General features: G+C 37.7%; 2 protein-coding genes across 2 annotated transcripts; both read left to right on the top strand.

Moving 5' to 3' along the window:
- The first annotated feature begins 3,910 nt into the window (after positions 1–3,910).
- slc25a43 (solute carrier family 25 member 43) lies at positions 3,911–9,247 on the top strand. The gene is made up of 5 exons (XM_079631159.1): positions 3,911–4,359; positions 5,725–5,966; positions 6,132–6,304; positions 7,277–7,411; positions 7,717–9,247. The coding sequence occupies exons 1-5, from the start codon at positions 4,088–4,090 to the stop codon at positions 7,930–7,932; spliced, it is 1,038 nt and encodes a 345-aa protein (XP_079487285.1). The 5' UTR covers positions 3,911–4,087; the 3' UTR covers positions 7,933–9,247.
- slc25a5 (solute carrier family 25 member 5) lies at positions 9,119–11,806 on the top strand. The gene is made up of 4 exons (XM_079631158.1): positions 9,119–9,554; positions 10,565–11,051; positions 11,132–11,272; positions 11,358–11,806. The coding sequence occupies exons 1-4, from the start codon at positions 9,444–9,446 to the stop codon at positions 11,513–11,515; spliced, it is 897 nt and encodes a 298-aa protein (XP_079487284.1). The 5' UTR covers positions 9,119–9,443; the 3' UTR covers positions 11,516–11,806.
- Positions 11,807–12,165: the final 359 nt, after the last annotated feature.

The following is a 12,165-nucleotide window of genomic DNA, read 5'->3' as shown; positions in this document are numbered from 1 at the left end:
GTGAGAACTTTATTGCCCTTGTCTCTGGCCTGGCACCAGTTTGCTAGAGGAGGCCTGTTTCCATTACAGCACCGACTGACAAAGAGCGCCCTCTTTTGATGCTTCACATTCACAACAGACCACATCATGCAGGACGAGGTGTTCAGAAAAGGATTGTGGAGAACCCTAAATAGTTTCAAATTTAGCTTTACAATATTTAAGTAAAAAATATTCAATGGCAAAGAATTTTTGATCGTCATTTTTTTAGAGGGTGAGAAAGAGAGCCTAGGTCAGACACTATTACTTTAGCCAGTCTCTCTTCCTCCAGCACTCCATTTCAAAGCCAGGGATCAAGGGCAGACTTGCGCATGGCATACAGTGAATGACAATAGCTTTCCCCTCTGCTCGCAGCCCCCTTAAGTATAGAGAGGAGCAAGACAAAGGAGCTCTGGAAGTTCCCGGGTTAATAAGTCCAGGACACACAGTCAGTGCGGGAGTCAGGAAGGACACTGTGTGAATTTAAGAGGAAGTCAGTGCCCTATCCACTATAGTAGATGCAGATCACAGAGGAGGCGGGCGATGATGGGTTAAAGTGAATAAACAAAGGTGAGAACATGATTGAGAGACACATTAAAAGGGGCCCGAGAAGATATTTTCTCTCGGTAGCAGACAATGTGTCCGTCTTGTCAAGTGGCTCGTCCACTAATTGATAAGATCCAGCACATGCGCACACTTCACACCTGATCTTTCATAAGTATCACTCCATTATCTTGTAATTGGATCCGCATACATATGACTGAAAGATCAAAGGAGTCCTTCTTGTCACGTACAAAGGAAGTGCCGGGACTTTTACTGCTTCTGAGGGCTGAAAAATCACTGATTCTCACTGCGGTCCGATCACAATGACAGTCAACGTGACTGTAAATATTGAAAGTGTAAATATAGTAACTCCATGAGAAGGATGTTTACAGTTCACCATATATGCTGCTATGTGACATAGAAGTATAACTTAAACATTGGTTAACTTGAGTGGTGCTTTGTGATTTTGAATTGATATTGAAGCAATATGCAATGATAAAGCATCTCCTGCACTGTACCAGCCCCCCAGCACAATACTGTGGCATAGGGGCTCTTTTGAACAGACTGTCATTTCCTTCTCGGGGCACTGTTATTCCAGTAGCCTTTGTGAAAAAGCCAAGTGGCCCAGCTACAGACAGGAGGTGGGCTCTTCACAGGCAGCTGAGGTTGTCGAATCAGCAGGGGAGGGAGGCGCACATTGCAGGGGGATACAGGCTGAAAACAAACACGGGCCCTAACAGGAAAGGAACTACAAGACCCTGCTGGGATATTAGGGGGACTCGTGTGCTCATTTTCATACATAGGGCAACATGCTAGAATTTATCGTGTTTGTTGTCGTGAAGGGTCTGAAGGCATGACTGGCATGGAGACGTAACTGGTGTCTGCTGGATAAAACCTGATCCCACATTTATACTTTACTTGAATATTCAAAGTGATAAAATGAAAGCCATAAGATTCACAAAAAAGACGGGTTACGATACAGTTGCAATTGGCAGTAAATACAATCACCTTCAATGCTTATGTGGTAAAACAAGGATACTTTTATATATTGTGAATTGCTCAGGTAATAATAATGTGATGTTATTAATGCATTGGAGTAATTACAACATATTATTAACCTTAATAATCTGAATACAAAATCTTCCTCATATGAATTCCCATATTAATATTAATTTACATGCATTATTTCCTCATAACAGATGCCATTTCATTTTCTTGTAAATGTACTCTTACCAACTGGTTGTGGGTAAAGACTGCCATCTGCTGGCTTTCTGACTGTGAATCTTCATAACACATTGTTTGACTCCTCATTTATTTATTTATTTTTGTCTATTTATTGATGGAAAGTATATATTTAACAACTTCTTGAAAAGCAATGGTTTTGACACATCTTCTGATGCTTTTATTCCAGTGGTGGTAAAGCTGAATTTTCAGCATCATTACTCCAATCTTCAGTGTCACATGATCCTCCAGAAATCATTGATTTGGTGCTCAAGAAACATTTCGTATTATTTTCAATGTTGAAAATAGTTTTGTAGAAACCATTAATCTTTCTTTTCTCAGAATTCTTTGATGAATATAAAGTTCAAAAGAACAGTATTGATTTGAAATAGAAATCTTTTGTAACATTATAAATTAATTTACTATCAATTTTGCACCATTGGCACCAATACAGATCAATTTAATGCACCTTGTTAATAAAAGCATTAATTTCTTTAAAAAAAAATCTTACTGACCCCAAACTTTTAAATGGCAGTGTATATATGCTAGATAATACATGTGACTGGTAAATGTTTTATATGAAGAATGGTGTGCATTTCAGATATGTTACTTTTATATGGAAAGTTTGATTTGTATATTTCTATTTTATAATTTGTAAAATATACATAAAATATAAAGGAAAACCGCATTTTGCCCAATTCAAAATACATGTTTTTAAGGAGCCTATAATGTGATCATTATAGGAAGAATTAAAAACACTGAACCAAAAACTGGACTATTGTAAAGATTTTCAACTGTTTTATATTTTGTGTAATATAATTATTTAAGCTGTGTTTAAACTGTATATTTTATGCACATGGCTGATTCATTATTTTGTTCAAAGTATGATTATTCAATTAAATTCAACAATTGAAGATTCAACAAAAAGATTCAACAGAACTTGAATCCATATTTTTGGGCCATGACTGCCATCTGCTGGTCACTTTTCTACTGCCACACTACACCCCTAAAATACATGCTAAAATACCCGAGGCTGCAGTATTTAGGAGACAAATGCGAAAATGCTCTCCCTCCTTTAGTTGACCTAGAAATCCTACTACCTAGAATCAGCGTTCGGTGACCTTAAAAACATTATCCATCACGAATAATGAAGTCTCGCACATGCACACAAAGAAAGTCGTTTTTATTTCCAAGAAAACTGAATTTAAAACCAGAATGTAGTTACTCATATATTGAAACAAATTAAATATTTCAAGATGGTTGTCAATGGGTAGGCTATGTTTAGGGTTAGGGCTTGGTTATGTTATAGGCCTATCAATTAAATTTATACAATTAAACAACTAAATCTATCCTGAAAATAATCAAATAAATAAAGAATTGAATAGTGAGTGCCATAAAATAGTATAAACTGCTAATACATACATACATACATACATATATACATACATACACATATACAAAAAGAAAAAAATACACTAGGGTCCTACAAATGCGGTTGTTAAACTGTAGCTTCTGGGATTGCAGGAATACCCTCATCACTTCCATGATTTATCTGGAATAGGCTATATATATATATGTGTGTGTGTGTGTGTGTGTGTGTGTGTGTGTGTGTGTGTGTATGTATTAATTTACTGCAATATATTATTATTATTATAATATATATATTTTTTAAACACATTTTCATATTATTCAGACATCAGCAACCATAGCAGAGATTCATTGTGTGTGAGAGGTATTTTGATAAAAACAAATATTGTGGAGGTCCAGTACAAAATGTACAGGACTTCCATATCCACGTAATAGCCTCTAGCAGCTATGCAAATTTCATACATAAATATAGTTGGATTTTCTGCATCCATGGTTTAAAATATAAAATCCCCAAGGGTCCCACCAAAACTAATGGTCTTTTCGAGTGTTTTCACACTGAACTCAGTTTAGCATCTGCTGGAGCCTGCGTGTTCACGGTCCATCCATTTTTCAAAAGATTTGCATTGGCCTAAAGTGAATAAGGAAAGCACATTAACTTCGTCTGTGGCTGTCTTTAGACATACGATATGGTTTGTGTAATTTCTTTCCATCTATAGCTTTTTGACAGCTAGCTATTAATTATGGAGTGATTTTGCATGCAACCAAACTTGCGCTTGCACAAACTAGACCCCGCCTTCCCCAAAATATCCTGACTGGCCGCTGAACGACAAGTAGCGCTGCAGCTGGATGGCTGGATGATAAACAACAGTAGTGTGTTCATTTTCACACGTTGTTATTTTCCTTCAAAGGCTGGAGAAGAAAATCGTTTTTCTTATGAAGTATGGCTATTGTCAAAAAGGACGACAGACTGACAAGTTCTCAAAGTCTACTGTGCGTCGGGTTTGCAGGGATTTTTAGCAAAACTGTAACGTCACCTCTGGAAGTCGTAAAGATTTTGAGTCAAATAGGAACATTTCACTGTAAACGCGGTTTTCTGCACAGCTTTGTTTTTATTTGTCAGAATGAGGGACTTCGAGCATTTTGGAAGGGTAATATGGTTTCCTGTCTACGGTTGTTCCCCTACAGTGCCATACATTTAGCAACTTACAAAAAGTAAGTATACATTTTAATACTTTAATATTAAATAATGAATACCTGATAATTAGCGTTTATGCCCGATACGTTTCGCTCTTTTGTGTAATTCAAGACATGATCAACTTTTCAATCAGCTGTGATGGTACGTTAAACAACGACAACAGGAAGTTGACGTGTTAGCTTGATAGCGTTTGAAAGTAGAAGACTGAAAATAATTTAACTCAATTATAAATGTATATACTAACAAGAGGGGACTCATTTAAATGTACTTAAGATGTTTCATTTACGGATCGTTTAAATAAATTATTTAATTTAACCGCCTTGCTTCATTAGCTTAGCTTCTGTTACTTCGGGGGTTTACGTTAGTTCATCGTGATGTAACACATCATGCCTTCATGTCCTGACCAATCACGTAGCTCAGATAGCCAGAGCGTTGATGTGGTCCTGAACCCCAGATGGCTACAGTGGGCGTGGCCTTAATTCTATGAAGTCATAAAATCTGTGTGCATTCATAATACAAGTTCAGTGTCAATTTCAGCTGTAGTGTTTCCATGGATATGAACCATGCACTTGGAAACGCCTATCAGCGTTCAGCTCAGCCTGTGCCTGTCCATAAACGAAAGTATATCGTGTCACGTGCATGGGTTAACGGAGACGCCGGAAACAGTTTTAGAAAGACCCGTACATAGTGTTCCAGTATTCCAGGAAAAGACAAGTGGAGGGTGTATAGTGTATTACGACCTGTTTTGAACGAATTGTTCCTCTTAAAAGAATACGTGTGTACCTCTCGAATGCAAGTTGTTGGGTTACTTGGATAATAATCAAATTTTTAGTAAAGTATATAATTTTCTAGTAGCCTACTGCTAGTATTAATACTATATTTTTAATAATTACGTAATAATTAACACTAGCCTCAACCTACATATTAGCACCAAATAGCAATACTTAAGAAATTGATAACTTTTTTGCAATTATAATTTACATTATAGCCTAATTATATTTGTAAAATTCATATAAACTTTTTAGTACTTCCTACACTGCGAAATGTAGTACTGACAGAAAATTAGCAGTACCTTTTCTGTTAAGATTGTGTACATTTCCATCACCTTAAGACACAACAGAATTATTCATTCAAAATATCAGTAAAACACAGAAAACCCCTACATTTTAACATAGTACATTGTGCTGTATGTTTGCACATTTCTCAAAGTGTACATAACCTCAAGTTATGTGTATTAAGTTAAAGCATTTAAGCATGAGTCTTTAGATCAGTAGTCTTTGAGATCATGAGAGAATATATCAGTTAGATGTGTCTGGTAGATATGTCTGGTACTCTACAGTTATAAAAAATGCTTACTATTCATTTTCTTCTATTTTTGGTAGTATTGTCCACCTTCATATTGATGAACTGGGTGATATCTCACAATGGAGAGCCATAGTAGCCGGTGGGCTGGCAGGTATATCTGCTGCTCTAGCAACATATCCATTGGAGGTGGTTGAAACCAGACTTATTGCTCAGAATTGCAAAGAACCAACTTACAGAGGGTTGCTGCATTCTCTCTCCAGCATGTACAGAAATGAAGGACTTCAAGCTCTGTACAGGGGTTTTTCCCTCACGGTGTTAGGTATGTATTAGTTCAGACCCTGTTTACACCTCAGAATAATTAAATTACACTAAATCTGAATTCAAAAACATCAAAACCAAGCTCATAACCCCTCTAATTAATAAACGTTTTACAATTCTGCTTAAAAAGTTGATGGAACTTTATGTTTGGATTTCTGTGAAATAGGCGCTGTTCCGTTCTCTGTTGGCTGCTATGCGGTCTATGTTAATTTGGATAAGCTGTGGCAGGAGCGTCATGTTCGCTTCACGTCTTTGCAGAACTTCATAAATGGATGTCTTGCGGCAGGAGTCGCTCAGACTCTCTCCTTCCCCTTCGAAACTGTTAAAAAGAAGATGCAGGTGAGAATAGATGTAGTGCTATGTCTCACCGCAAGGGGGCACAATGATACCGGCAGTGTCACAGACTTGGGTCTCCCTAAAGTTGTAAAAAATTGATGATTATTGTCAAGAACGAAACTGTCAAAACTATGTATAATTCGAATTATACATAGTTTTTGCAACAGTTCACACAGAACAATGCTGGATACCATTATGAAGGACACAAGGACTTTCAGCAGCTGAGAATGTACATAGTGTCCAGTGTCTGCCTATGCCAAAGATAAATTGTCCAAAGATAGCTGACCTTTCACACACATGTTTTGATTGGCTCTACAAACAGTTAAACTAGAAATTAAAAGTTCTGCTTTTTCTCATTTGCAAGTTGAATTGCATTGTCAGAAATAAACTGACTAAACAAACAAACTGACCAACTGACCAACGCAAAAAGTATTGGTAACACTTTACAACAAGGTTTCAACTACTTTTGTTAGCATGCATTGTCTACAGCATTTATTAATCTTAGTTAATGTTCATTTCAACATTTACTAATACTACGAATCAAATTTGATATTTGTTAACATTAGTTATTGCAGTGTGACTAACATGAACAATCAATTAACAAAAACCTGGATTATTAACAAAGCCTAATTAATAAATACTGTAACAAATGTATTGCGCATTGTTTGTTCATGTTAGTTAATATATGAACTAATGTTAACAAATGAGACATTGTAAAGTGTTACCCAAGTATCTATTGACACAATCAACACAGCCTATGGAAAACACAGAGGGTTTAAGGGTAGGTAAATGTCAGAAAATGTGTTACAGTAGGGCAATCAGTTCAAAACAAATGTACATGAATTGAATAAAAACCTTTTAAAAAATTGTATTTGATCATCTACACTAGAAAACATTTTATATTTTTTTCCTATAAACAATAATTTCAGTAGTATTTCTTAATGATCAGCAATATTTCTTAAATCATTATTTTAGGCCCAGAGTCTTCTTTTGCCCCATTGTGGAGGAGTTGATGTCCATTTTAATGGAATGATAGACTGCTTCAGACAGGTCATCAAGAACAAGGGTGTCACGGCTCTTTGGAGTGGCCTTACAGCCAACATGGTGAAGGTGACGTGTGTTTTATATTTAAGTGGTGACGAGAGATAAAAATAACCCAAGCCCTGCATGTTTTCTGTGTAAATAGTCATTCAAATTTCGATCTGTCATTAAAAAAATCTGACATGGTTGTATATTACACAAACATGCATTCTATGAAATTAATACAACACATAGTAACATGAGTTTCTAGAGCTGGCTCCGCATTAAATGGCATGCTCAAATGTTTTCAGTAGTTGTTTGTGGAAATACCTTATATAAATAATGCATATCTACTTCCTTGTTAATGATATTATGTTTTGTTTTATTCATTACAGATTGTCCCGTATTTTGGTCTGCTCTTTAGTTGTTTTGAGATGTGCAAGCAACTCTGCCTTTACCGGAATGGCTATATCATTTCTCCACTAAGCTACAAACTTAAACCAGGAGTGGACCAAAGTCTGGGCCCATATGAACTGCAGGAGTTTAAGCGCTACCTGAGAAACAGAAAATCACACAAAGCACAGAGTTCATCCATAGGAAACCGCTGGTAACTAATCCAAGATTTATCAGGAATAAACGGTACTCAGAGAAGTGCATTGATATTAAATATTTGTACTGCTGGAATGCACAGTGTATTATTCAAAGTGGTACGTTGAGCAGTATATTTGATTATTCTGAATAATGTTTTTACCTCTTGTTGTATTTAACTTCTGATATGGTATTTTAAGGATTCTGCACATACATACTTGAAGCACAGTCCGTGACATACATTCTACAGTACCGCAAACGCATCAGACATGCCCTTAAAGGAAAAAAGTGTGTCTATGAGGTATTATTAAAGGTGCCCTTTCTTTTCACTTCATTTCTCACTTCTCAGGAAATATGTTGAACATCATTTCAACAGTTTAGTGCAATGCCTTTGTCAAACAAAGTATTAGTCTTTTACTGGATTTTTAGCTCTTTGGCCTTTTTGAAGGTCTTCTGTTATTTATGAACCACGTGTTTTTAAGGTCATATTGTGGTGCAGTTATGGCATTCTGCAGGATTCTACATTGTAATGTAATATATACATATCCAGCTTATTGGGACACATGGTAACCCAGTAATTAACGAATCTCATTCGGCTGTTAAAAAAGAAAGAAAAAAGGACAGGATCTGTTTAATGAAAGGTTATTTGTGGTTTTTGATTATATCATTAAGACATTTTTAAATGTTGCACATGTTAAGATAAAATCTTCAAGCACATTGTAAAAAATTAAGCATATTCTATAAGCAATAAACAGACCTTGTTGTCAACGTATTGTATTATGCACTTGCCATATTTTACTATCTGTTGATTGTTATATAATAAAAAACAAAACTGAATTAGATTAGTAGAAATGAAAGTGATTCAGATATTGATTTTGTATTGCCTTCTATAGTCACATGTTCTCAGAATGGATCACTTGCAGTCAAAAGTCGTGTGAAGGACTTTGTTCTGACATGTTGGCCTTTTTCCTCTCTCTCACACACACGTGTCCTTGGAGATCATTAACTGAAGGCAGGCAGCGATCTAGCTAGTAACAAACATGCATGCTATGTCACCTTGGAGAACTGCTTCTAATCTTGACAGCTGAAAGGAAAAACTGGACAATCCTGATTCTCCTGCTGTATTGGACTGTCAGTGTGTATCAAAAACAGTCCAAAACGTGTGTATTTTGTTACGTTTTAAATATTATTAGTCATGAATTATTGGCTACTTGGAAACAAAATTGTCTGTTTTAAAAACTTCCTGTTGTCATTTACGCTTTCCACCTTGAGAAGGCTTAGGGTTACTTTACTTTGAGCCATTCATCTCCGTCATCACGCGAAGACCCCGCCTTTTTGAACCCGTGACGCTTAGTCTACAGTCCAATCAAATCTTAGAAGCGTTGGCTACGTATTTCTCTGGCGAGACAAACCTTTTAAAAGCGTCGCTTCAACTTTTCAATCGGCCATTTCGAATCAGCCGGCATTCAACGCTGTTCCTGCGGCAGAGCGGGATATACCTCTTCAAGCTACACCTCTCTAAGAACATCCGAAAATGAACGAGACCGCCATTTCTTTCGCCAAGGACTTCTTGGCCGGTGGAATTGCCGCTGCTATTTCTAAAACCGCCGTGGCCCCCATTGAGAGAGTCAAGCTGCTGCTTCAGGTAACGTTATAACGTTATATAATATTTCGGAAACCTATAACGTGAGCGTTAATCCCATAAAAAATTAAGTTCTGTATTGAGAGAAAGGTGAATAAAACTAACGTTAGCATAGTGTAATCCTAGAGCACTTTATGGTTCAAATAAAACTTAATATCCTTTTTAGATTATTAATTATAGATCTTTTTAATTTACATGTTTAATTGAATCTCGAATGGAGATTAGCCTAACACATGATACTAGACATCTGACCAAACAAAAACCTCATTGTGTAAAATGACGGATGTTTCTATTACATGTTGAGCCGTTTAAAACTGAGCTAGGCGTAAAATATTTCGTTAAAGTATCGATTAGCTAGGCCTTGAGTGCTTGTAACCTTTAGCACCCCTCCTCGAGAGAACAACTTGAGAAATGCCTCGCTCGAAAGCCAAATTGGCGCCCAAACGACTGGAATTTAACAGGGCTCAGTGAGTTTGTTGCGTTACTAAGGCTTTGAGGAGTCTTTTTAACTATTTTAAAACATTTTAGTGAAACACGGTAAACCAGCATCCTCGCCAAGGTCGCGAGAAGGGGAGGCCTGTGAATAGCTAACGTTAGGCCTTTATTGCTAGCTTGCAAGCTAACGCTTTCCTAGGACGATGAAGTCTCCGCTATTGTTTAAGAGGACACGTTGCTCCATGGGCGTATCATATGCTAACATTTTGATTGAATGTTAAATACTTATTGCTCGTACACAATTTTACACAAATGTAAGCGTTTTCGTGATAATTCCAGACGATTTTACAGGAACCTCTTCCCGGAAGATATTGCGTATTTTTCGCGTTGTCGGCTTCTTTCGTTTCGTATGATCACGTGTTTGTTTCCTTGATTTTGTTAAGCCATCGCTATTTTAAACCATTTCCGCTTAATTCAGTTTTAGTTACTTCAATTTAGGACATTTGTAATCTCATTGACTTTCATTCATTGAATGTATCTTGTTGTGTGCATACATTGACTTCCTCCTGTGTTTACAGGTGCAACATGCCAGCAAACAGATTACAGTGGATAAGCAGTACAAGGGCATTGTAGACTGTGTGGTGCGCATTCCCAAGGAGCAGGGCTTCATCTCGTTCTGGAGAGGAAACATGGCCAATGTCATCAGGTACTTCCCCACCCAGGCCCTCAACTTTGCTTTCAAGGACAAGTACAAGAAGGTCTTCCTTGATGGCGTGGACAAGCGCACCCAGTTCTGGAGGTACTTCGCTGGTAATCTGGCCTCAGGTGGTGCTGCTGGTGCCACATCTCTCTGCTTTGTGTACCCCCTCGACTTTGCAAGAACCCGTCTTGCCGCTGATGTCGGCAAGGCTGGAGCAGGTAGAGAGTTCTCTGGCCTGGGTAACTGCTTGGCATCGATCTTCAGGTCGGATGGCCTCAAAGGATTGTACCAGGGCTTCAACGTTTCTGTGCAGGGTATCATCATTTACAGAGCCGCCTACTTTGGCATTTATGACACAGCCAAGGGTGAGTCCACGTTGTTTTTAAGGTATGATCTTTAGTGTGTGATATTGCTGCATTCATTACATCTGCTCTTTTGTCTTTAGGTATGCTGCCAGATCCCAAGAACACCCACATTTTTGTCAGCTGGATGATCGCTCAGTCTGTGACTGCTGTTGCTGGTCTTGCATCCTACCCCTTCGACACAGTCCGTCGTCGTATGATGATGCAGTCTGGACGCAGAGGAGGTAAGTTGCTACTTTATTTGGACTTTTCCAGTACAAGTTGACTAGTTCAAGCAGTTGATTAACTTTTTTTAATTTTCTATTGCAGCTGACATCATGTACAGTGGCACAATTGACTGCTGGAAGAAGATTGCACGTGATGAGGGTGGCAAGGCTTTCTTCAAGGGAGCCTGGTCCAATGTTCTCAGAGGCATGGGTGGTGCCTTTGTGTTGGTCTTGTATGATGAGCTGAAGAAGGTCATGTAAATGTTTCCTGTCCACCATTCAATGTGAGCTGTTTAACTGTAACATATCTTGTAAATTTGGAAGGACTCTCAAATTCCGCCTTATTTATAGGGACCAACTAGTATGTCAGCACTAGTTGTACTGGGGGAAATTGTTTATGCGGTTTTCTTTTGCCCCGTTCATTTTATTTTTCCTCTTTGTTTCCCTCACCATACTGTCATTCCCAGAAAAAAAAATGCCGGGGTACTAAAATCCACCTGTTTTCCAGCCGGTCTGTTTTTAGTCTGCATCAATAAAGACCCACTGAATGAACCTAAACCATAACTTGTGGTTTTTTTTAGTTACAGGTGTTGTAAATGATACAGCCACTTGGATTGCTTCTGCCCTGTTCCTTAATTCAAAGTCCACACCCTGTAAAAAAAACTGTCCACAAACTGAACTAGCAGAATTATTCTATGGCTGTTTTACACTTTAAAGATTCTTGGCTTGTCAGATCAATGTTACGTAAGGCATTCAGTGTAGTAGGGACATTTTTATGCATGGTATTAATTTCTTTCAGCACCTGTAAACTGCACCACAGAGTTGTTTCACAGAAGTGTCCAACTGTTTATTCAAAGGCTAGACTTCACACATGCCTTTAGAGGTGTTCCTGGATGTCAAGCAGTATTTTA

The sequence above is a fragment of the Phoxinus phoxinus genome (assembly GCF_949152265.1).
Source record: "Phoxinus phoxinus genome assembly, chromosome: 12".
Lineage (NCBI taxonomy): Eukaryota > Metazoa > Chordata > Actinopteri > Cypriniformes > Leuciscidae > Phoxinus > Phoxinus phoxinus.
Note: the sequence above shows the minus strand (reverse complement) of the source record. Positions and strands in the feature narration are given on the sequence as shown.

What these genes read in the sequence shown, in the direction of transcription:
- slc25a43 (XM_079631159.1), top strand. Translation starts at nt 4,088, where the DNA reads ATGGCTATTGTCAAAAAGGACGACAGACTGACAAGTTCTCAAAGTCTA. An exon ending in TTTTTCCCTCACGGTGTTAG is followed by an intron (nt 5,967 to 6,131) that starts GTATGTATTAGT and finishes TCTGTGAAATAG; the next exon opens with GCGCTGTTCCGTTCTCTGTT. An exon ending in CTGTTAAAAAGAAGATGCAG is followed by an intron (nt 6,305 to 7,276) that starts GTGAGAATAGAT and finishes TCATTATTTTAG; the next exon opens with GCCCAGAGTCTTCTTTTGCC.
- slc25a5 (XM_079631158.1), top strand. Translation starts at nt 9,444, where the DNA reads ATGAACGAGACCGCCATTTCTTTCGCCAAGGACTTCTTGGCCGGTGGA. An exon ending in GAGTCAAGCTGCTGCTTCAG is followed by an intron (nt 9,555 to 10,564) that starts GTAACGTTATAA and finishes CTGTGTTTACAG; the next exon opens with GTGCAACATGCCAGCAAACA. An exon ending in CATTTATGACACAGCCAAGG is followed by an intron (nt 11,052 to 11,131) that starts GTGAGTCCACGT and finishes TTTTGTCTTTAG; the next exon opens with GTATGCTGCCAGATCCCAAG.